This window comes from Balaenoptera borealis (assembly GCF_965194805.1).
Source record: "Balaenoptera borealis genome assembly, chromosome: 8".
Taxonomy (NCBI): Eukaryota; Metazoa; Chordata; class Mammalia; order Artiodactyla; family Balaenopteridae; genus Balaenoptera; species Balaenoptera borealis.
The window spans coordinates 108,948,869-108,973,663 of NC_138865.1; the positions used below are offsets into that span (position 1 = coordinate 108,948,869).

The window sequence follows — 24,795 nt, forward strand, 5'->3', positions numbered from 1 at the left end:
GCCCTCTGGCTGGGAGCAGAGGGACCCGTTGCCTCCCAGGGCTTCCCGTGAAGATGTGACCTCATCTTGGCTGAAGACACAAAAGGAACGGAAGATTCCTCGTCAATCTAAAAGAAGGAAAGTAACTAGAAGCAAAGACCTGGCTTCTAATTCCACTGCCTCCCTTTCTCCCACCTGACATTAGGCAGGGCACCTGGCCTCTCTGGCCTCAGTTTCCCAGTCTCTAAAAGGGGATTACACCATGCTTGCCTCACAAGGGTTTTGTGAGGATCCAATGAAACAGCAGCTTTGCCTGCGTCTTGCCTCCCCTCCTCTTGAATCATCTGTAAGAGGTGAGACATCAGGTGTTTGGTGCACTTAACATAGGGCTTTGGTGGAAGGTAAATTAGTAACGGTTTCAAATCATCATCTCATCCTGCTGTTAACAGCCTGAAAGGTCACACGCAGGTTGATTTGGGAACCTCCCACCCAGTGCTGCTACTTTCGGGCAGTTGGGACCACCTTAGATGCCTTCTTTGCTCCAGCCCATCCTGCCTTCCTGCCTTCCCCTCCGCGGTTCCGCCTCCCAGACCTTACCTGAGGGCAAGACTGCATCCCATCTCTGGGTCTTTACTGTCCCTCACACGCCTATCCTCTGCATCTCAAAAATATTTTAAGGGTGAGTTTACAGGCCACCTCTTCCAGGAAGCCCTCCGTGCTTCAACCAACAGATCTGGGTTCCTGTGCTGTCTCTGAGCCTCTCTTATGTATCAGTTTCAATGAGCTACTTATACCTGTTTCACCCACTGCACTAAGAGTTTCTTGAGAGTAGGGTGCACATCTTACCGTTCCCCACGCCCTAGGGGCCAGCACAGTAGGTCTCAATAAAGCTTTACTGAAAGAATGGCTGCAGGTCACAGTGTCTGAAGAGAGTATGTGTCTTTTCCCATCAGATACAAGCGATGAAAGGGACAGAGTGATATTTGTCCCTAGTAGTGCTTGTCCCACAAATTGCTTGTTAGCTTAGTGAGTAGGGATGATTTTTTTTTTTTGGCCAGGACACTAGCTTTGAGACAGATGTCCCCATCACTTGCTGGGCCAGACCTTTGTTTCTACACACATCAAGGAAGCATGTCAGCCTCATGACAGGTTGTCAGCAGCGGGGACGAGAAAAAGAAGCCCTGACACGTTTGTAGCCTATCACGTGTGGCAAGATGCCATTACACTACAAAGCACTAGGGCTCGGGTATCATATTTGGGCCTCGTGAAAACTTTGTGAGCTGGGCAGGGCCAGGCAGGATGCTTCCCCGTGTTTGTAAATGAAGAGGTTGAGGCATGATGGGATACCAGGTCTGGACTAGGGGTGGGTCTGGGTTTTCTGATATACTGACCCCACTGGGCCGTGCTGCTCCGTCACCTCTTATGTGAGCATCATCTTCACAAACGCTGGGCTAGAGAGGACAGGCAGGGCTGCTGACCCATTTCACAGATGAGAACCCTGAGGGTGTGAGGCGTGAAGCTCATCACAGCCTCGGCAAATAGAGGAAGAGTAAGCTGCAGGGAAGGCTGGTGGGGAGAGGAGCGGGGGGTCTGCCCTGCATCTCTGAGCAGCAACGTGCAGCCTCAGGGCTCTGGAAAGACGGGCGAGGGTCCCTACAGGAACTGGTTGTGTAGGGACCTCCAAGGTGAGAAGACAAGCATGGGCCGCAGCCAGGCCAGGCCAGGTGGGCAGTGGTGCCCGGGCCTTTCTCTCTCTAGCCTCTCCTGTGTAGCATCTCCTTTGAGGTCACAGAACTCAGCGAGGGAGGCAGGCCGGGGCGGTTCCCCCATTACAGACAGAAGACTGAGGCAGAGAGGCATGTTCCTGCCAGCACACCAGCCTTGGATGCCACCTGCAAAACTGACAGCACCACCCAGAGCTCACAAGTCACCACCAACTCCCACAACCATACCCTTTATGAAAAGTGCAAAAGAGATTTTAAAAAAATTCTTTCTTTGGTTTTATACATATAAAAGGACAACATCTGCGGGTGGCTCAGCGGTCCTTATCCGTCAACTAGAGGTGTGGTTACCTTCGTTCATCGGGTGACACGGGATTCTGGAAATGGCCGAGAGTGGGGCCCCCAGGCAGGCAGTGTGGAGAGTCTGTGCCCCTCTCCTTCTCCACGCTCCTTCCAGCTGCCTCTGGGAGCTAGGGACCTGGTTTCACCTGGAGGAGGTGGAGGGGCGCTCAGCTGGGGGACGTGCAGGACGCAGGGCCTCTGCGTGGCTCTGCATGGAGAGCAGCGGACTGCCGGGCCCAGGGTGGCAGGTGCCGTGCAGGCCAGCTCAGCCCACCTGGCGGTACTGAAGGTGAGTCAGGAAACTGGAGGGCATCAGGCTCCTGAATGTGTCCAGACCCCCTGCGGCACTAGGCCTCATCTGGTCCAGGAGGCCTAGAGTCAGAGACTCTGGGTTGGAAGGAACCATGAAGGTCTTCAAAACCACCCCTCCCCCCATTTGATGCCCTCCCTGCAGCATAGCCCCCTGGTTTTGCTTGTTCACCTCCAGTGCTGGGGAACTCGGTCCAGGCTGGGACAGATTGAATTCACACTGGCACCCTGTCACTTCCACCCCCTGGCCCTGGTTCTGATCCCAAGCAGGACGAGAGCAAGCTCACTCTCCATGGCGGCCTGCAGAGGTCTTCCCATCCCTGGAGCTTCTTTGCTGAGGTCCCACATCTCCAGCTCCCCATCCACACCCCAGACTGGTCCCCACACCCTCCCCATCTTGGCCAGAGTCCATCTCAACATTCAGGGCCGGGTGGCTCTCAGGGCTCCAGTGCTGCACGGTCAGGGCAGGGGGATCAGTCCTGCACCACCTCCTTTGGGACCCTCTACCCTTGTGGGGCCAGTCCAAGGTCCTGCCACACTAAGCTGATAGCTAGCCACGGTCAATCTGTCAGCTCGGCTCACATCATGCCAGCCCCGGCCCATCATTGTGCCTTGGGATCTTGGGCACCAAGGGCAGGACCTTAGTCATCTTGCTGAACCCCCGTCTGAGCGGGTGCTCCCTCGGGACCCGGGTGCGGCTTGCTCGGCCCCTCCTGCCCTAAGCGTTTGTCTCCACGATGCACTTGAGGAACATGGTGTCGTCCTTCACGTAGGCATGCTTGGGTGACTGCAGCTTGTTGAGGGGGAAGAAGAGCGGGCAGCCGCTGGCCACATTGGTTTCGCTCTGGGGCCGCTGGAAGGATGCTGAGTTCAGGTCGGGCCGGAAGGCGTCGATGGCGTGCTCACGGTTGTTCTGGTCGAGCAGCATGAAAGTGACCTGCGGGGCAGGGGCCGGTGGGAGGTCAGGGGCCGGGTCTGCGCCTGTCACCCGTGCAGCCCCTCTAACCCTGAGCTCACACTGATCAGGAGTCAAAGAAACACGTAAGGACCACACATGGCGTACAGTAAGAGCCCGGAAACGGAAGCACCTGGTACTGTGAGCAGGCTTCAGGGGTGTCCTATGATTAGAGCTCAGGTGTTATAACAGGAAGGGGGGATTCAGATGCCACTGTCAATTGTGGTTGGCTGTTGGGGGCTAAAGGTGGGACTAAGCCCGGACAAGGAGGCTGGACTCCATAACCCAAGGTGTCCCTTCCTGCACTGAGATGTCTGTCTGATCCTGCAAACACAGCTGGACCCTCCCAGGCAAGAGCAGACAGGCCTTCCACTGAGCGGAAGGCAATCAACACCCTGAAACATGAACCCAGCTTCTGGTCTGTACAGGGGCCCTGCGTGCCTCCGAGAAGCCAATGATCTGAAAGTGACACACAGCCTCCTCCCCGACACTCGTCACTGAAATGCCCATCGCCCACTGCAGCAGTTCTCAAACTTGACTGCACTTTAGAATTCCCTGGGAAGGTTTGAAAATTCCCGATGCTCAGGCTTCACCATCTACGGTAGTGAGACCCAGTCATTAGTATTTTGAAAATCCCCCCAGCACATATGGGAACCACTGACCTACTGACTCATACCCAGACCACTGTGGCACTACCGCTCCCACCCCACCTGCTTGCCCTTATCTTCCTCCACCCCAGCTGAGGTGTGGAGTCCACACCCTCCCCTTCCCTCCCCGACTCCCTTGCTGCTGCCGTTCACCTGCGGGGAATCCCTGCCACACTCCCACCTCCGGCCGCCCTTATAAGCATTTTTAACAAACTTTATTTTTTAGAGCAATTTTAGGTGCACAGCAAAACTGAATGGAAAACACAGAGATTTCCGAGTACGGTATCCCCACACGACCTCCTACACTGTCAACTTCCCCACCAAAGCGGTACATTTGCTACAGTTGATGAACCTATGTTGACGCATCTTATTCACCCAAAGTCCCTAGTTTAAGGTTCATTCTTAGCATTGTACATTCTATGGGTTTGGACAAATGTATAAGGACGTGAATCTTATCATTATAATATCATTAAGAGTATTTACAATGCCCTAAAAATCCTCGGCGTTCCACCTATTCATCTCTCCTCCCCTCCGTGAAATCCTGGCAACCACTGATCTTTTTACTGTCTCCACAGTTTTGCCTTTTCCAGAATGTCATATAATTGGAATCATACAGTATGTAGCTTTTTCAGATGGGCTTCTTTCACTCAGTAATATGCATTTAAGTTTCCTCCATATCTTTTCATGGCTTGGTAGCTTATTTCTTTACAGCACTGAATAATATTCCATTGTCTAGATCTACCAGAGTTTATTTATCCATTCACCTACTGAAGGACATCTTGGCTGCTTCCAAGTTTTGGCGATTATGAATAAAGTTGCTGTAAATATCTGTCTGCAGGGGTTTTGTGTGGACGTAAGTTTTCAACGCATTTGGGTAAATACCAAGGAGTGTGATTTCTGGGTCACATGATAAGAGCATGTTTAATTTTGTAAGAAACCACCAAACTATCTTCCAAAGTGGCTTTGCCATTTTATAGTCCCACCAGCAGCGAGTGAGAGTTCCTGTTGCACCACATCCTTGCCAACACTGGGTGTTGTCAGCGTTTGGGATTTCGGCCATTCTAAAAGGTGTGCAGTGGCATCTGCCGCCTCCTTCCCTTTTTCTAAGAATGCTGTCAGTTCAGGCTAGCCCCACAGGACCTCCTCCAAGAAGTTTTTCTTATTCACCCACCACGTGAACTTCATCTCTACGTGTCTTTCAGGGTCGCTGGTCCAAACATTTTAGCTCCTAGACTCAGAATGCAGCAAAGAGCCTTGGCTACTAGATGTGAACTCAGGCTCTTGTTTTATAAGAGGGGAAACTGACAGCACGGAGGGCAAAGGATCTGCCGAGGTCACACAGGCAAGTTCATGGCTAACTCAGGACCAGGACCCAGGTTTCCTCCACCCCAGCCCCACTGTCCCCCAGGCCCATACCTTGTTCCGGAAAGGCCACGGCAGCAGAGCGTCATACTCCCCTCTCATGATCACGATGAAGAGGGACAGGTGGGTCCTCTTCCCCGTCCCGTCCCCATTCAGGTAGAGCCGCAGGCACAACTTGTATCCATACTTGGCAGTGTAGAAAGCTGAAATGAGGAAGACAGAGTCAGTGCCGAGGCAGCTGGAGAGTGCTGGACTTTGCAGATGAGGAAACTGGGACTGGCAGTTAGGCATGCCCAAGTCATGGCTCAAAACTACAAAAACGGGACTTCCCTGGTGGCGCGGTTGTTAAGAATCTGCCTGCCAATGCAGGGCACACGGGTTTGAGCCCTGGTCCGGGAAGACCCCACATGCCGCGGAGCAACTAAGCCCGTGCGCCACAACTACTGAGCCTGCGCTCTAAAGCCCGCAAGCCACAACTACTGGGCCCGCGTGCCACAACTACTGAAGCCTGCGTGCCTACAGCCCATGTTCCGCAACAAGAGAAGCCACCGCAATGAAAAGCCCGCGCACCGCAACGAAGACCCAATGCAGCCAAAAAACAAAAAAACAAAAAAATGAAATCTGGGGATGGAGCTCAGCGTTCTTCTCCGTTATAGAGCATCAAATCTTGGAGATCATCTGGCCTGGTGGCTGTCAAAGGCCATCAGAATCACAGATTGCCCCTGGAGCTTCTGACTCAGTAGTGCCGGGGTGAGGACTGAGAACGGGCATTTCTAACAGGGGATAGAGATGCTGCTGGCCCTGGGATCACACTTCTGATTTAACCAACCTGCATTTTGTAGTCGGGAACCCAAGCCCAGCAAGGGGAAGTGGCTGGCCACAGTGTCACAGTGTACTGCGGGCAGAGACAGAATTAGGGGCCAGGCCTCCTACCTCCCAACACGGACTTCTTTCTGCTGCGCTAGGCCAAGCGGTTGGGGTCTCCTGGAGGCTGGGAGAGAGTGGGGTGGCTCACAGTTCTGCCGGCCACTGCTGACAAAGGCCCCCGGGATGAATCATCCCCTGGTGATTAGGCACAGGGGCCTGTGGGCTCTCTCCCTGGGCAGCTGAAAGAGCCATCTGAGTGTGGGTTCCAGTAACCGTCACCATGAGGGCCCTTCTGGGAGAGGCTGAGCGGGGACAGGGTGTGGAGGGCATGCAGGAAGGAGTGGAGGAGGGACAGGCTGACAGTCTGACTCATCTGTGCCCCTTGTGTTTTGGTAGAACAGGAAGCCAGAGACACTGCTTGCTTTTTCCCTCTTTGGAAAGAAGCCAGGACAAAAAAGCTTACGTGTAGGAGACGAGGCCACCCCCTGAAGGGGCTGTCCCTGTTCCTGAGCAAAGGGGGCTGGCTTCGGGACCCAGCCTGCTCTGTGGTGTGGGGCAAACTCCCATGCCCCTCTTAATCCCAGCACTGTTGACCTTGGGTGTGTCAGAGGAGCAGATGGCCAGGAAAGGCATGAGGCTGGAGCAGATGTGAGTGGTGGTTAAAACTGCCATGGGCAGAAATCCTCCTTAACGACCCACCCGTTTACTTAGATGCACAGGAGTGAGGCCAGGGGAAAAGCACACAGGTCTGAGCACAAATATACACATTGTTACATAAACAGGTATCAGTTAATTAAGAGAAACATCAACAGAGTAACTGCCTACTTTATGCAAGACACTGTGCCAGGCCCAGGGGCCCCAGAAACGACTCAGAACTGCCCCAGTTTACACAATACTCAATCACGTGCTCCCCACCGTGGTACACAGAAGAGTTCTCCACTTGTTCTCCATTGGAGTTCTCCATTTCAGGTCTCTGAGGGCGGGGCCCCATGGTATTTACCTGTGAAAGTCACCCTGGGCTTCCCTCGCATCTACACAAACTTTGGTTCACAGCGCACTCTCTTTCACAACCGATATCCACACAATGTAGATCACTTTATTCCTAGTTGCAGACCGTGACGGATGTCCAGGGAGGTATGCTTGGTGCAAACAGCCCCTGCTCCACGCGGCTGAGCGGGGAGGGGCCTACTACCTCCGCGGGCCTGGTAGGGCTGGGGGCCTGAGTGGACACTGGCCTAACTGGACGCGGCCCGCCTGTCAGAGCGGAACAGCCCCCCACACCCCCCTGCCCGCCTCCCCCAGCTGGCGTCTGTGCCCCCGGGGAGGCCTTACCTGGGGAGAAGAGGCTGACGGTCCTGCCGCAGGCTGACTCATGGCACCGCCTGGTGACACTGGTGACCTTCCATAGGAAGGTGCCGTCGTAGGAGGCCTCTTCCATGAGGCGGAAGCTCTGCTCCAGCTTGCCCAGGGCCTGGTCTTTCTGGGCCAAGGTCTGCTGCAGCTCCACCACCTGTGGCGGGGAAGCCCATTCAGCCAGGGGCACCAGAACCCAGCTTGGCGGTGGGATGGGGATGGCGGGATGTAGAGACAGAGCTGCCCCCAAATTTGCTTTCCTTGCCTTCCTCAGCCATGTGCATCTGCCTTTGTACATGCCGTCCCTCCTGCCTGGGATTCCTTTCCCTTCCTTCTCCACTGGCCAACTCCTGTTCGTCCGTCAGGAATCTGGCTCACAGAGTTCTTCCTCTGCGAAACACTTAACCACTGCCCTAGCTCAGCTGGTTTCTCTCTTTCATCTTCGATCTTATAGAGGCTTTACAACCATCTGAGATATATTTTTCTGCCCTTCCAACAGGATAGATGGTCTTCCCTATCAACGGCTGGGCCCATGCTCATTTTATCCGTGTCCATGACTTGCACAGTGCCTGGCACGTAAGAGTAGAGCCAGGAAATTCATTAATGAACTGAAGACACAGTCACTGCCCTCGGGGAGGCCATCACCTTCCAACTGGGGCAAGAGTTACATAAACAAATCCTTTACTTCGCCACTCAAACCCAGTGCCTGGCTCTTCTGGTAGGTTCCTCCACTGACATTTGAAAGAATACAAATTTATTCTTGGGTGTACTCAGGTAGGGAAGTCAGGAATGGAAGTGAGTGTCCTTAAAGAAAATTGACTCCCTAATTTTATGGATGGGAAAGTTGCAGTCCTGTGACTTGCTCAGATCTATACAGCAAGTTAATGGTGGACCTGGAACTAAAATCCAGGCCTAACTCAACATGAGACGGTGAGGTAATGTTGCTGCCCCCCACCAGAAAGCAACATTAACATGGTGACTGGTTATATTAAGAAAAGTATAAGCTCTGGAACAAAGGAGGGGACAGTCTGGCGCAACCAAGAACTGTCAGATAAGTGGATTATCTGGTGGTTTGGGACCACCACTCTGAGTGTGTGGAATCCTTTAGAGGCTGAGCCAGAACATATGAGGACAGCATGAAACAATGTGCTCTGATGAAGGGGTGAAGGCACTGGGGGTGTTTAGCCTAAAGAAGGAAACACTCAGGATATTATTACTGACTGCTCATCTCTGAAGGGCTTCCATGGGGGCTAGAAGTCAGATGTTTTGGGGGCCCCGAGGGGCAGGGAAGACATAGGAGGTTGATTTTAGTTAAGTATGAGGGAGAACTTTCTAGCGGTGCAAAATGTCCAGCTGTGGAATGAGATGCTTGCGGTGGGAATAGCCTATTGCAGAAGTTCAAGCGAAGGAAAGGAAGCAATGGATGGGGGAGTTTGACCTTGACTATAACTTCTGACTCAGTCCTCTTCCTAGAAGGTTTTGGGATGCAGGAGAGACATTTTTGAAGGAGGAGTGAGTGGTCTGCGCAGGGAGAATGCTTAGGAGGAAGGCTGGTCCTCTGCTCTGGAGACAAAATGGGGCGGGGCGAGGGGCGGCGCCCTGAGCTGCCTTGAGGGTAAACGTGCCTCCCATGCTCACCCTCCGTTCCAAGCTCAGGATGTGCTCACGGTCCAGCTGGCTCTGGTGGATGGAGGCGGCCAGGGCCAGGTGGGAGGCCTCCACCTCCTTGTTGAGGACGGCGACGATGTTCTCGAACACGCACAGCTTCCCCTCCAGCTCCGTCAGGAGCTTCTCCTTCATGAAGTGCTGCAGGGCCAGCTCCTCCTGGCTCTCGGAGCAGGGGGCCCGGTAGCAGTCCACCTCTAGGTCCCCAGCTGCCTCCACAGCCCCCTGCAGCTGCAGGTCTGACAGATTCCGCTCCAGGGCCATGGGCCCAGACCCCAGGCCAGAGCCCAGCTGGGCCTTCCACTGTTTCATGAACCCTAACAGCAGGTTCAGGTGGGTGGCCTGGGAGGTGACCTCATGCTCCTGCATGAACTTTGGGCCCCCCTGCCAAGAGAGTGGGGCTGATCAGTGAAAAGAGAGGGGGAGGGAGGACCAGGGAGCAGTGGAGAGTCCTGCCACCAAAGGTTGCCAAGGGAAGTCATATCCATTCACCCGGCCAAGGGAAGTGTACAGCAAGAGGGATTCGGAGAAGGACCCTGGCATCAGACATACCCATGGTGAGCTCTGTCCATCCCAGCCTCCAGAGCAACAATTCTGCCATGCCCTTGAGCGCAGTGATGATTCAGGACCATGGAGAGAGGCAAAGGGGCTTTTGGGGGTGCGGGCGGTGGTCATTTTTGTGATGCTACAATGCTCAGGTGAGACATTAAGAACTTCCCTGAGTACGAAGATGATTTACCAGTGATTTTGTTGCTTGGGAAAGTCATGTAAGGTACATCCAGAGGCGTAGCTTGATGTTGTGGGAAAATCCCGGAGGGGCTGAGTGGGAAGGTCTGAGACTGTAGTGTACAGATCTCCTCTCTCACACTCAGATGCTTACCTTGAAGGAGCAGCCAACACCTGCAAAGGGACACCCAACTCCAGCCTCAGCCACCTCGGGGTGATCCTGGAAATAAGAATCATGTCACTGGATGTTATGGGGCTCCCAGTGGCACTGGGGCTCTCTGCAAAGCACCAGCATCCACCAGGCATGAGCTGGGCTGGGCCACAAAACTTTGCACATGCTGTTTCTTCTGCTTCAGCCCTCCCGTAACCCTCCTTCAAAACAAGAGCAGGGCCCCTGCTGTGATCCTGGGAAGCACTGCCAGCTCTCCTGATGGGACATGTTCCACTCAGCCCTGTAATCATCATTTACTCTTTGGTTGCCTCCACTGGTCTGGGGGCTCTGTGAGGGCCCCTAACAAGCAACTTGACAATACTGTTAACCTATGTATAAGTCTGAGGAGTTTACAAAATGCTTTCATAGTCATAATTCTTCCTAGGGCCCCTAACAACACTTGGGGATAGCAGGGTAGGTTTTTTGTTCCCATTTGATTGATGAAGAAACTGAAGCTCACAGAGGGGCAGGGATTTACTCAAGGAGGAACAGCTAGGAAGCAGCACAGCTCCAGGGCTCTTCCCACCCCACATCTCTATCTCTTATCAAGAGTAAGCCCAGGAGAGACTGGGAGAACATTTTTTCCAAAACATAGACCTGGAAAGGGCTTATATCCAGAATATATAAAGAACTCTTACAATTCAATAAGACAAACAACCTAATACAAAATGGGTAAAATACTGAACAGATACTTCACAAAATGAGATATACAAATGACAAGCCTATGTAAAGATGTTCAACATCACCAGTCATCAGAGAAATGCAAATTGTAACGAAATGCCACTGTCCACTCACTAAATGGCTAAAATTTACAAAGAACGATAATATCGAGCTTTGGTGAGGATGTGGAAGAACTGAAACACTCATAGGTTGCTAGGGGGAATGCAAAATGGTACAACCGCTTTGGGAAAATCTATGGAAGTATCTCATAAAGTTAAATCATACTTACAAAGTAACTTACTTACAGACCGTGCTTATCAAGTTATCAGACAACCCACATATTCCACTCCTAGGAATTTACCCAAGAGAAAGTGAAAATATGTCCGGGTGTATGTAAATGTTCACGGCAGCTTTACTCATAATAGGCCCACACTGGCAGCAATCCAAGTATCCATCAACTGGTGGATGGATGAACAAAGTGTGGTATATCCATACTCCAGGACACTACTCAGCAGTCAGATGGACTAAATTACAAATATGTGCAATAACATGGAGGGACCTCAAAACATGCTAAATGAAAAGAGTCAAACACCAAGGACTACATACTAGGATTCTATTCTTACAAGATTCTAGAAAAGGCAAAACTATAGTGACAGAAAATAGACCAGTGGCTTCCTGGGCTGCAGCTGGGGGAGACTGACTAAACAAGGAAACAAGGAAGCTTTTTCTGGTGCAGAAACATTCACCCTCCTGACTGCAGATCATACGATTGTATACATTTCCCAGCATTCATCAATCTGTACACTTAAAATGAGTGAATTTTATTACATGTAAATAATATCTTGATTTTCCAAGAGCTTTGTTGTTGTTTTTAAGAATAACCTCATGGGGTGATGTGAAGGGAGATTTGGATGAAAGGAGGGGAGGACAGAGGTCTTTTGGGCTGGGCAAATACAAAGCCACACTAGTTATTATTCTCTAAAAGTAAAATAAGTGAGAGCTGTGGGCTTAATGAGTACAGTTGGTTTGGGACACAGAGCAGAGCCCCGCAAAAGGCCACCCCCCACTTTGCCCCATTGCCCCGGCCTTCAAGCACAAGTTGTTCCCAACAAAGAATAGAAAACAGATGTTTTACTGGGGAGGGGTGGGTAGCCTTGTCAGGGAGACTGCAATGGCTTTGGAAAGTGCCCTGTGATGCAGCCTCTCCCAGCAGGTAGCTTCCCGACATGAGGGAAAGATGGAGGGCCTGAGGCCAGTGAGGAACCTGGCGAATGCACGAGGGGTCATCTCTCAGGCCCTGAAACTCCCTACAAGCCCATGATTCGAATCCTCTGCAGTTCTAAGGGTATATGCTTGATGTGAGAGTCGGAGGGAGGTAAAAAGGTGAAAGTGATAAAACTAACGGTGGGAGTCCAGCATTGCCCACAGGTGGAGGGGCACATGTTCCTTTGGCAGCTGAGCCCTGTGGTGTTGTGTCTGTGCAGTGAAAGCCCACGCAGGCTGGCAAGTGCTACATGCGTGGAGCGGGCCTCCTTATTACCATGTACAATGGGAGTGGGCTGGGACCAGCCTCTCATGTCTGGCAGAGGAGGGGCAGGGGGTAACTTGAGAGGCCGCTGGTGGCCAGCCAGGCTGCCCAGAGTCCCACCATCAGTCACTCAGTCTCTCATTCCTTGGGGTGCTTTCCAGGGTGAAGGGGGTGGGCTCTGGAGTCAGCCTGTCGGGGTGCAAAGCACATCTCTGTCACTTCACACACTAGCTGTGTGGCCCTGGGAGAGCTATTAACTTCTCCAGGTCTCAGTTTCCCAGTCTGCAAAATGAGGATAATAACAGAACTCCCCCTGATAGAGTTATGGCGAGGATTAAATGCCATAATACATGTAAATTCTGACATGAGTGACCTATTGTGCTATAACAAAATACCACAAACTTATTGGCTTAAAACAACCCCCATTGACACTTCCCTGGTGGCGCAGTGGTTAAGACTCCACGCTCCCAACGCAGGGAGCCTGAGTTCGATCCCTGGCCAGGGAACTAGATCCCACGTGCACGCCACAACTAAGGAGCCCACCCACGTGCTGCAACTAAGGAGCCAGAGAGCCACAACTAAGGAACCCGTGAGCCACAACTAAGACCTGGTGCAACCAAATAAATAAACAAACAAACAACAACAAAAAAACCAACCCACATTTTTTGGGTTGGCCAAAAAGTTCGTTCTGTTTTTTTCATGTTATGGAAAAAACCCGAACGAACGTTTTGGCCAGCCCAATATTATCTTACAGTCCTGGAGATCAGAAGTCCTAACCTCAAGTGAGCAGGATCGTGCCCCTTCTGGAGGCCCAAGGTGAGCACCTGTTTTCTTGTTTTTCCAGCTTCTGGAGGCCGCCCGCATTCCTTGGCTCAGGGTCCCTCCCTCCATATTAAAAGCTAGCAGCAGAGCATCTTCCAATCTCGCTCTGATTCTGATTCTCTTGTCTCCCTCTTTTGAGGACCCTTGTGATAACAATAGGTTGACCAAATAAGCCAGGGTCATCTCCCCATCAAAAGATCCTTAATTTAATCACACCTTCAAAGTCCCTTTTGCCATTGTTATGGGCTGAGTAGTGTCTCCCCACCCCAAATTCATATGGGGAAGTCCTAGCCCCCATGAACATGACTGTATTTGGAGACAGAGTCTTTAAAGAGGTAATTAAGTTAAAATGAGGTCATTAGGGTGAGCCCTACTCCAATATGACTGGTGTCCTTATAAGAAGAGAAAATTAGGACACAGACATCCAGAGGGAAGATGATGGGAAGATGCTGGGAGAAGAGGGCATCCACAAGCCGAGGAGAGAGGCCTCAGAAGAAACCAACTCTGTCTAGAACTTCTTGCCTCCAGAACTGTGAGAAAACAAATTTCTGTTGTTCACACCACCCAGTCTGTGGTACTTTGTTACGGCAGCCCGAGCAGACTAATAGAGCCATGTGAGGTAACATATTCACAGGTTCCGGGGATTAACACGTGGGCATCTTTGGGGAGCATCATTGTGCCTGACGCGGTGCCCAATCAATGTTACCCATGATTAGTGGTAGTAGTACTATTATTAGCAAAATTATTCCTATGGATTAAGCACTGCCCTTGGGACATCCTTTTCCTTTTGCCAATGGCTGTCACATACATGCATCTCATTTAATCCTCACATCTCAAAACTCTTAATAACTAATTCTGTAAAACCCTATTTTCCCATTAGATTTCCTTGGGGGTGGCTAGAGGTAAGGAACATCCCTAAATACATTTGTATTTATACAGGACCAAAGCATTTTTGCAGGTTACCTCATAGGATCCTTACAATAATCCTTTGAGGCAGGCAGGGGGGGATTAGTTTCACCTTAATACAGGGTGGGAAACCCGGGCGAGCAGCTTGCTCCACGTCACACCAAGCTTGCACACGTGAGAAGCCGACTGAATCCGGGTCTTCTGTCCCCCAGTTACGAGCCCTTCCGGGCTTGCTGCTCTCTCCACACCTGTGGGAGCACGGCCCCATCGTATCTCCCAGGGCCACGAGGAGGAGGTCGGGGCTTTGAGGTTCTGCCTCTCTCATGTAGGTGAGGAAGCTGAAGCTCAGAGATGGCCGGTGACTTGCAGGATGCAAGTTTGGGGCAAAGCTGTGGTAGAGGCCAGGGGCCTGGAATCTACGTCCAGGGTCCTTCCTCCCCACCAGGAGTCCTCACCTTGACTAAAGGGTAGCCTCATCTGAAGTCCAGGGACCGAGCGGACTGGAGAGGGAAGGGGCTGGGGTCACAGAGGAAGAACGGGGCATCTGTCCTGAGCCAAGCCTGTGCCTGTGTGGTGCCACAGGAGGCCCCTGTGTTGAGTGGTCTCATTGCTTGCAAACTGCTAAAAATAAAATTCACAGTGGAATTTCCTCTGAAGAGGAAACAGAGAAAACAAAATCCCAGCCCTGAGGGAACACTTGTCCTTCTGTCCACGTCCGAGAAGTCTGGGGGTGTGTGGTGTTCCCAGCTTCCCTGCTTACCCAGGCCCTTTGTGACGGGGTCAGCAGTGAGCTCCATCAAAGGGCCCCCACTTGGGGACCTGGGGGCCTCCGAGAATGTGAGTGTCAAGAGGGTGCCGGGAGCATGAGAGCTGCCTCCGTGAAGCTACTGCACAGAGCGGAGGGTCTGCAATGTGCCAGGCACTTCCCACGCTGCTATGCTGGGCACTGAGGCTGGCCAAGGTCTTGGATGCCTAGAGGGGCTGTTTTTGCTTGGGTCTCAGCTAGTGCTGAGGGAGAGGCACTCTACAGTGACAGGGTGGACTTGGTCCGCTCGCCACTTCCTGCCCCCCTCTGTACCTGAGTCAGTTTCCTTTCTGGCAACCTCTGCTTGGGTCAACTGCCACCTCCTCCAGGAAGTCCTGCCTGATTCCCCTAGTTGAAAGTAGTCTTGCCCATTCCTGTTTCCACAGCATTTGGTGGATTCCAGCACTTAAGGCTGACTGTGTATTTAAACCTGTGTAAAACATTTGGGGGTGATCCACCATCTGGAGGCAGCAGAGAGAAGATGTCAGCAGCCTAAGGGGCAAGGGTGGGAGCCTGGCTCTGCCCCGCCTTTGCTGTATGACTGGTGCAGGCACACCTCTTCACTGAACCTCGATATATTACCCACTGGTGAAATAGGGGTATCACCACTGCCCATGACACAGGATGTCACAGGATCGATAAGGTTACAGATGCAATTGTCAAGCTCAGAAGTGTAAGGGGGTTCATTTCCAGGCATTGCATTTCAAAGGACACAGATATGCACAGAGGCTGAGGACAGACTCAAGAGGGACGTGGTCAGCGTCCTTCCACAGACTCAGGACCGCCTCAGGGGACAGGAGGCTGACTGACTTGCTTTTTGTGGCCCCAAGGGAGACAGACTTCAGCTCAGTACAAACAAAGAGGAAAATGGTACAATAGTTCCCCATGGTGGAAGTGGTGGTTTCATGCAGTAGTGAGCTCCCCGTCACTGGAAGGACACAAAGCCACTTGGCAGGAATCCAGTACAGAATGGAAATTGGACTGGACAGCTTGACCTCCTATCATTTTCTGATTCTAGAATAATTTAAGGCACTCTTGTAAGCCACTGGCAGCAGATGCCAGCTTGCTTTTGACCTTCCTGGGTGACCTCAGAGGGAAGAGAGTGAGAGAAACAATCCCATTCATAGGGTCTCAGGCAGACAGAAATGACTGCTATTTCCCAGCCACCGGGTCGTCCCCTACTTCATTGTCACTTCTGTAGGAAGGTCATTCTAGGCAAGAACCAAGACTCTAACCAGGTCAACAGTAATCCTTTAATATCTGCTTCTTACATGAGCTAATCAGTCTATAGGGCTTTGAGCACTTCTTAGAGAGACATTAATCTAATGAAGTCAGAGGAGGAGGACAAACTGATAAGCAGATGGCATGGAAAGTGTTGCAAGAATGGGCACCTCGGGGCTTAGCTCAGCTGGTCTCCGGCCCGGCCTTTCCACCCCACCTTCACTTCCCAGGTTTCCCCAGATGCACAAACTGCAGAATCACCACGTATGCAAAGTGTTGATTTATAATCAGCTGCTTTCCTTTGGTCAAAAGTCCCCCCAAAGTTCCCATTGGGTCAGAAGCTGGAGGAGTCCCTGGTCTTTCCACTTGTGGCTTTGTGCAGGTGTCAGACCACTGGATCACCCCACCCCCCCAGCTTTCCACTGGGGGTGTACCCTCCTCCCACTCTGTAGCCTGTTCCAGTGCCTGTAATTCCATTATTAGGATCACTTCATTTGGTTTAAGGCAGCAAGTTTCAAACTGTGCTCTGCAGGGCCCTAGGAATCCCCAGTGTCTCTGAGGGGTTGGGACAGGAGAAGGAAGTGGGGTAACCAAAAGGACAGGGTTCCAGGCTCCCCTTTAATCAGAACGCTTCTACTTTCATCTGATTTCACATTAACAAAGATGAAAAAATTAAGACTACTGGGTTGAGAGATATTAAAATAGCTCATCTTTATGTTATCTAAGATTTGCACAATGAATCTGTATTCATTTTGTTAAGAGGCAAGAATAAAACAAGTCAAAACAATAGTCCTGATGCCTTCGGGCAGGCAGGTGCCTTAGAAAGCATCTAGCCCATGCCCTCTCTTTCGAGGGTGGAGTACAAAGATGCTCAAATAGGGAGGCTTGGAAAGTTATCCCATGGGTGTTAATCCTATTAGCTCTTAACCACATTGTAGAGTATAAAGTTCTGGGGAAGTGCACTAGATCCTTACTATTATTCCCTTGAGGACCTGCGGGGGGAGAGGGTTGCTGACAAGAAGACAGGAAAGCCCTCAAAACCAGCTCTGGTGGGACAGGAAGTTCCTCCAGCTCTCCGCAGGAGAGGGGCCAGAGCGGAGAAGGGGTAAGGAGGCGTGGAGACCTGCCTGCCTCTGGTTCCACAGCGGGAGGGAGAGCCGCCCTGCCAGCCACCGACTGGCAATGGGACGTTGCAGGTGCTGGAAAGACCCTGCACAGTCACCCTAGCATCTGCATTTTCCAGGTGGAGACAGCGGAGTCATCTCAGCCATGCACTGAATTACAGAGCCATCCTCAGACACCAGGCTCCTGACCCCTGGGCCACGGTTCGGGCAAGGGTGGAGCTTTGGTTGAAAGGAGCCGGTGCCTCACAGTGCGGACAGTGCTGGTGGCCGAGCTGGCGAGACCCTGGTCACGAGGGAGCTTTGCAATGAGACGCCCCTGTGGGTGTCGGGGCCCATGTGTAAGAGGGGGTTAGGTTTACGGCAGGGATTCTTAAAGCTTTGGAGTCACAGACCAATACCAGTTTGTTTGCTTTTTAAATTAGGAGAGTAACATAAAGATTGCCATTTAAAAATTTTACTAAGCAAAGGCTTTACCCCGAATTCTATCACCTATCACGATCATTTCCTTTATACAAAGACATGAATAGGAAGGGCATCATCTCAGAGTAAAGGTTGACTCTATGAATGGAAAGAATTTAGTTTTATAAGGAAAACTCATGACAATTTCCTTATTTTGTTTTAATCATTTTTGTCATGAACTGGTGGGAATGGACCGGTGCTGGTCAACACGTGGGAACCTCTGGGCTGGACAGATTACCTGCGAGGGTCCTTCTCCAGCTCAGAAGGAAGGGCTAGGGTTCTAAACTGATGCCTGAGGGTATCTCTTTGGCCCCTCACACTACCAAAGTTGCATCTTATTCCCGGAAGCACGGTTTGGCAGAGCTGGAGAAGTGAGATGAGGATGGCCTGTCCCTGTCTGAGGGCAAACAGGGCCAGAAAGAACTGCCTAGGTCAAGAGTTGGCAAACTTTTTCTGTCAAGAGCCAGGTAGTGAATATTTGGGGCTGTGAGGCCTCTGTTGCAACTATTCACCTCTGCTGTTTCAGGACAGAAGCAGCTACAGGGACTTCCCTGGTAGCACAGTGGATAAAGCTCCACGCTCCCAATGCAGCGGGCCCAGGTTCGATCCCTGGTCAGGGAACGAGATCCCACACGCATGCCGCAACTAAGAGTTCGCATGCCACAACTCAGGAGCCTGCCTGCCGCAACTAAGACCGGCACAACCAAATAAATAAAAATAAATAAATATTAAAAATAAAAAAGCAGCCACACACAAGACATATATACGTGAGTGAGTTGTGGCTGTGAACCAATATAACTTTATTTAGGGACCTGTAAGTTTGAATTCCTTATAATTTTCATGTGTCACAAAATCTCATTCTCCTTTCAATTTTTAGAAACCTCTTACGTGTAAAAACCATTCTTTGCTCATAAGCTGTACAAACAGGCGGCAGGCTGAGTTGGGCCCACAGGCTGTGGTGTGTTGACCCCTGTCTAGATGCTGTTCTCACCCTGAGTCTGTCACAGGTCGGCCAGGTGGCTTGGGGTAAGTTGCTTCCTCACTGTGAATGTCAGTCTCCTCACTGCTGACAAAATGAATTCAGTCTAGACTCAGACAAGGAAGGAGCCACCTGGCAGGGACTAGGTGGGCAGATGCCTACTTGGCCTCCTCCCCTGCCAGCGGAGACAACTGACAGACAGTCTTTCTTGGCAGTGCCAACTTACCTGCTCCTGAGACATAAGGCTTCCTGGCCTTTCGGATGGTGTGTCATCCCCTTTGCATTTGGGACAGATGCGATCCTCACCATTCCTGGGGACACATGAACAAATGCCACTGAGTGAGGCATTCACGACTCCATGGCACCAACCTCCGTCCCCAGAGCTCCAAAAGCCTAGGCCTTGCCCAGTGTGGCAGCTGATACCAATGAGCATGCAGCTCCACAATCCCAGACCCACCATTCCCAAACCAATGTTTTCCTGTAGTTTGCAGTGAGCTTCTCTGGCAGCCAAACCTGATCTGAAGTGACTAGAGGCTATTAAAGCCCCTACTTATCCCACTTAGTGTGAATATTTATGTTTGCAGAAATATTCATTGCTTGATTATAAGGTGCATCCCCAATCCCCGCTGGAAGAATTACACAGTAATGCACTGACTTGCTTTTCTAAAATCTGAAAAACTTCTGCATTCCAAAATACATCTGACCCCAGGGGTTCAGATAAAGGATTGTGGATGTGCAGCTATATTAGTTCTTCTCAGCTTCCTCTGTTTTATTTCGGTGTCTTATTTTTAGTAATTACAGATGACCATGGCCTCTCAGAATAAGAAGGGGCCTCCGAGAACACCTAGCCTGAGGTTCTCAACCAGGAGTGGGTGCCAGACTCTGAATGGGGTGACACATGGGCCTATGTGCTTTAACAAAGCTCCCAAGCGATCTGATCCTCAGTGAGAGCCACTGGTCAGGCCCATTTTACAGGAAGGAGAACGAGGCCTCAGAGGACGTATGGATCAACCAAGGTAGAGTGAGGCAGGGGCAGAGCTGGGCAGAGCTCTTCAGGCCTCAGGCCTGGATCCCTCGCCCGCCTCTGCCAGGTTTTGGAAAAACAGCGAAGGAAGCCAAGAGACCCATTGCAAAAGCCTGAGATGAAGCCCGGATGGTAAAACCAGTCAAGCTTTGCTCCTCCCCCGCACCTGCCCTTTTCACCACCACCTCTCCCCTCCTTCTCTCAGCCTCCTCCTTTGTGAAAGCGTTGGAACTCCTCAAGCTTGCCTGAGAAGTTTCCCACCTTCTTAAACTGTAAAGTCCCAAACAAAGGTCATGCTGGTGGTGCAGGGCAGTTTAAGAACACATTTGCCAGGAAACTGACCTGGGCAAACTGACCTCATCTGTCCATTAGGCCTCATTGTCCTCATTTGTAAAATAGGGTAATAATAGTATCCACCTTTCCAAGGCTCTTCTGAAGACACAAGGAAAGAGTGCTTGGCACACAGTTGGTACATAATAGCTGCTTAAGGTGGGATACTGATGATCATATTGATGTCACACCTCTCTGAGTTATTTATATTTTAAATATAAATATACACATATTTTAATATATAATACACAATGTAAATTATATACGTATATTTTATACACATGCAAAATGTGTGCATTATATATAGATATTTATATGCAAATATATACATATTTTATATATACATACATAAATATATAATACGTGAATATACTAGATATTTTTGTCCCCTTTAAAAGCATTCCCAGCAAACAGTCTGAGGTGATGGGTGATATTGTGGAAGAAGATATATTTGTACAGCAGTTTGTCATTTACCAGGGAGTTTATATTCATTATTACAAGAATTCTTTGGAATGTTATTGACTGGGCCTTGTAACAAACCTGGGAGGTAGAAAATCACTTTACAGGCATTTTACAGACAAGGAGGCTGAGTCTTCGAGACATCAAGCAATTTGCACAGGCCACACAGTAAGTAGCCCAGCTGGACCCAGAGGCTCTCCCCCAGACCCCGGATGGCCTTCTGCTAAGGGAGCTGACGTCTTTCTGTGACTACTTCTCCTTCTACCAACAGTCAGACAGGGCAGTATCCGGGACCGCGAGGAACAGGTGTGGAAGCTGAGGCCAGAGAGATGAAGTCACCTGCCCAAAACCACGGTTCCTCTCACCCTTGCCTCCCGTGAGGGGTCCCTCCCTGGCACCTCCTTCCCACCCGCCTCTTCTCCTCCGACCCCTCACCTCACGTTCTCAGAGAGACAGACGGCGCAGCAGAGGGGCCTGGGCTCTGGTGGGTCCTGGCAGACGGTGGGGGGGCACCCAAAGGGGAACTCGTTCTCATCGGGGGCCGGGCGGGGGCTGCTGGCCGAGCCAGAGGCCATCTCGGGGTCCCAGGCTGGCTGGTGGGGGGGCCCTGTTCAAGCTCCTCTGTGGAGGGGACCAGCTCCGTGGGGTCTGTGCTGGGAGAAGAGGTGAGTTCTGTCCGGGCCACCCTCTCTGATGAGCAGGAGTCTGATGATTTTATCTTCTCGCTGGCTTGTGTGGTTCAACGTCACAGCTGAGTCACAGCAGGGATGAGACAGGAATTACCCTTTGTGGTGAAAAAAATCCCCTGGATGGTGACTGCAGGCTCTAGGAGTGTCCAGTCATTCTTTTGAGCAAGAGGGAGGGGAGAGCAAGTCAGAGAGAAAAAAGAACCGTGTCACGGACTTTCAGGAACCACAGTTAGAGTTTCCCCTGTCGGAGGACCTCAGGCTGCCACTGGCTTCCTCCACTTCCTCCCCAGGGGACAGGGGCAGAGAGAGCCCCAGTCGGTGACTTGTCTATGTTCCCTGGAACCTCCGAGCAGCCTAGGATCCTCGGTGTGGGTGTTCAGTGCCCCAGTGGAAATCCCCAGGGTTCTGGAGTCAGGTCCAAAAATGCAAGTTCCATGCATATTAGCTCTGCCCTGTCCAGAGTATCTTAGGTAAAAGTCACTTTTGCACAGCGAGTCTTGGTTACCCCATCTGTAAAAAAAAAAAAAAAAAAAAAAAAAAAAAAGGAATTGCAACAGGATTATCTCCAAGCCTTCTCTGGGGTCTAAAATTCTGGGACCCCATGGCCAAGGCCAGCAGGAAGGCTTCTGATGGCCCAGCCCTGCCCGTGGCGTTCTTCGTCAGTATGTGTGACACCTGGCCCTCCCCTCCTTTGAAGTCCGAGGCCTCAGGACCATGGACTGCTCCGGGCCCTACCTCCACGGCCCCACTCAGGAAGTCATAGGTGGCCACAGACTCGGATCAGGCGCCACCACTTCCTGGCCCTGAGGAGAACAAAGGTCTAAATAAATACAAGGTCACGAGGAGTTGGTCTCAGCAGCCAAGTGGGACGCAGATCCATGGTTGTGTGGGAAGCATGGCTCCTGGCACACCTACCATGCCCCAGGCAACATTTTCCTTCTTATTCCTTAGAGCAACCTGTTAGGAATTCCGCAGGCATGTGGAGGCACAGAGGAGAAAGATGCCTGGTCCAAAGTCACACAACACCTGGTGGTACAGCACGATGACCACCAGATCTGTGGGACTCTAAGCTCTGTATTCTTCCTCCCATTCAAGAGGGGCAAAAACAAGGCAGCTTGGTGGAGCCTACAGAGCCCAGGATGGAGGTCAGAGCTTCTAGCCTTTGTTTTCTCACCTATCAAGTGGAAAAGATGATCCCTCCACATCTTTCTATTCTGCTGGGTTGCTACTAGGGGTTTTGCAAACTTTCATAGTAGTTTCAAATCACAGGCTTTGCGGTCTGACAGATCTGAGTTGGGATCCTGAGTCCATCACTTACTAGTTGTGGGTCCTGGGACAAGGTCAGTAACTTCTCTGCGCCTCAGTTTCTGCATCTGCAAAATGGGATTAATATTAATACCTACTTCACCTGACTTGTAATAACTAAATGAGATCATGGGTGAAAGCATGGCATGGTGCACGGCCCAAGTGAAGTGCTCGAAAAGCTTTGATATTGATGATGGGCACAGCCCTTCCAGCTCCTCAAGGTCACGAAGAAAGATTAAAATGGTAAGTTATGTTTATATAGTGTTTTCACATCCATCAACTTTAGCTGAGCCTCACAAGTGGGCAAGGCAGGTCAGACACTGTCCTCTGACCCTAGTAAATTCAACTGTCCACCTTCCCGGGAGCAATGCTGAGTCTGCCAGGGGTTGCTGGCAAAGAGGGCATGGCACCCTACCCTACTGCTGCAGTGGAAATCAGGACCTCCACCCTCACCCGGGCCAGCCCTGGCCTGGCCCTCTCAGCAAACGACCTTGAGGCCTACTTCAGAGAAAGACTATCAGAAAGCCACTCACTTAACCACATACGCCAAACCTGCAAACTTCCCTGCATCCCCACCTGCTCCCTCCTTCCCTTGGTTTGGCACAGGAACCCAAGATTTCTCTCTCCATCCAAGTTCTTGGGTCCCTTTCTCTCTGCTCCCTTTTCTCTCCACTCTGTCTTCAATGCCTCCCAGCTCCTTCCTATCGCATCAAAATACGTGCAAGCTGCTCTAATAATTAAAAGTGAAAAGTAACAGGTACTTTTAGTGCTGTGTGAAGTGCTTTTACAGGCACCATCTCATCTAATCTTCACGTGAACCCTATGAGGCAGGTATTGTCATCTTCATCCCCATTTTACGGAAAAGGGAACTGAGGCACCAAGAGGTTCAGTGACATGCCCAAGGACTCCCCGATAGTGAGTGGGGACTCGGGAGCCCTGAGCCTGTGTTCTAACCACGCATGGTGCTTTAAAACGCCCTTTAGCCTCATTCCACATTCCTCTCCAGCATCTACACCTTCTCACTTTAACATAACCTCTAGAAAATACTGTCTACACGGGTGCTCCGCTTCCTCACTCCAATCTCCATGGAACCATCTCCCCAAGGTTCTCAAGGTCGAGGTTGCCAAATGCCCGGGTCTTGTCCCAGTTTCTATCCAACCAGCCCTGTGGCCAGCACCTGACACGCCTCTTGGCGCCTCCTTTCCAGTTCCCTTTCTTGCTGTGGCTTCCTGCACCCCTTCCGTGCTCCCCCCCGCCCCCACTTCTGTGGCTGCTCCTCCTTGTGTCTCCTTGACCCCCTTCTCTTCCACTCTGAACCGCCATCAGCCCCATCTCCGAGGCCCCACCCGCGGGGCCCGAAGACGCAGAGTCTCTGCGCTGCACACCCGCATCTCCCCAGCCTTCCACTTGTCCTTCGGGGCGCACCTGGACCAGACCCCACTCTCCCTGGGAGTCCCTGTGGGCCGCCCCAGAATGAGGTTGGGCTCCCAGCTTTGCGATCCCACCGCGTCCCGCAGCCGGAGAACAATGCCCCCCCGCCCGGCTCAATGATGCCGGATGACCTGTCCGTGTCCCCCAGCCCCGTTCGTGCGCCCCCCGCGGGCTGGTGACGGCCGTCTCGCCACCGCCACATCTCCGGATGCGTGCGCAGCGATGGGAGCAGAGCGGCGCCCGCGACTATTCAAGGATGAGCCACCGCAGGGCTGCCCCGGGCGCCCGCAGGAAGGGCGGGGGCAGCGAGGCCGGGGCAGGGCTCTGCAGCCGGGATTCCAGGTCTCGGAGGCGCGCGGGGGGGCCCGCACTTGGGCAGCCCCCGCCCCAGAGAGCGGGAGCCGGGCTGTCCCGGGCGGGGAGCGCTGGGGCGGCGGCCGGGAGCCTCCGCAGTCCCGGGGCGGGTGGGGGCGGGGTGCAGTGCAACCAACCTTAGCGCCGCCGCCGCCGCCGCCTCCCAGCGGCCCGGCGGGAGCTTCCGGTGGCGCGAGGACTCGGCCCAGGCGGCGGAAACCGGGGAGGGCAGGCCCGGGGCCCGGGGCCCGGGGCCCGGGGCCGGTTCCTGCAGCGGGAGCCGCCTTCCGAGGCGGCCTCGGGGGCGGGGCGAGCGCTCCCCGGATGGGGAAACTAGGCCCGGGGCGGCATCCGCGGCGTCGCAGGCTCTGTTTTTCCACTGAAGACTGACCTTCCGTTCTCCTTCTCCCCGCGCGAGTTCCTGGCACGTGTGTGGGACTCAAAGTATTCGCAGACTAAACGAACACAGACCTGGGACTTGAACCCCCATCCTGTCCCCTGCCTGCCTGCAATCCCGCGTGGGGTGGGGCGAGCAGCAGCAAAACCCGAGTCTTAGCCCTCT

General features: G+C 52.2%; 1 protein-coding gene across 10 annotated transcripts; it reads right to left on the bottom strand.

The window, feature by feature from the left end:
• Nucleotides 1-1,955: 1,955 nt before the first annotated feature.
• TRAF1 (TNF receptor associated factor 1) lies at nt 1,956-24,553 on the bottom strand. 10 transcript variants are annotated; one of them, XM_082402288.1, is made up of 10 exons: nt 24,371-24,553; nt 22,462-22,516; nt 21,879-21,946; nt 20,890-21,653; nt 18,868-18,952; nt 10,081-10,146; nt 9,174-9,584; nt 7,515-7,692; nt 5,370-5,518; nt 1,956-3,288 (listed from the first exon to the last, which is right to left on the bottom strand). In XM_082402288.1, exons 4-10 carry the CDS (start codon nt 21,027-21,029, stop codon nt 3,070-3,072), a joined length of 1,248 nt encoding a protein of 415 aa, XP_082258414.1. In that variant the 5' UTR covers nt 21,030-21,653; nt 21,879-21,946; nt 22,462-22,516; nt 24,371-24,553; the 3' UTR covers nt 1,956-3,069. The 10 variants fall into 10 exon arrangements, with proteins under 10 accessions (XP_082258414.1, XP_082258415.1, XP_082258417.1 ...); XM_082402289.1 differs by lacking the exon at nt 24,371-24,553 and adding an exon at nt 24,011-24,322; XM_082402291.1 differs by lacking the exon at nt 21,879-21,946 and having other exon boundaries at nt 20,890-21,298.
• Nucleotides 24,554-24,795: the final 242 nt, after the last annotated feature.

Excerpts from the sequence above, each read along its gene's own strand:
- TRAF1 (XM_082402292.1), bottom strand. The coding sequence starts at position 21,029 with ATGGCCTCTGGCTCGGCCAGCAGCCCCCGCCCGGCCCCCGATGAGAAC. Across the intron at positions 5,519-7,514 it reads CGTCAGCCTCTTCTCCCCAG|CTTTCTACACTGCCAAGTAT; the intron begins GTAAGGCCTCCC and ends TCCTCATTTCAG. Across the intron at positions 3,289-5,369 it reads CGTGGCCTTTCCGGAACAAG|GTCACTTTCATGCTGCTCGA; the intron begins GTATGGGCCTGG and ends CCTGCCCCGCAG.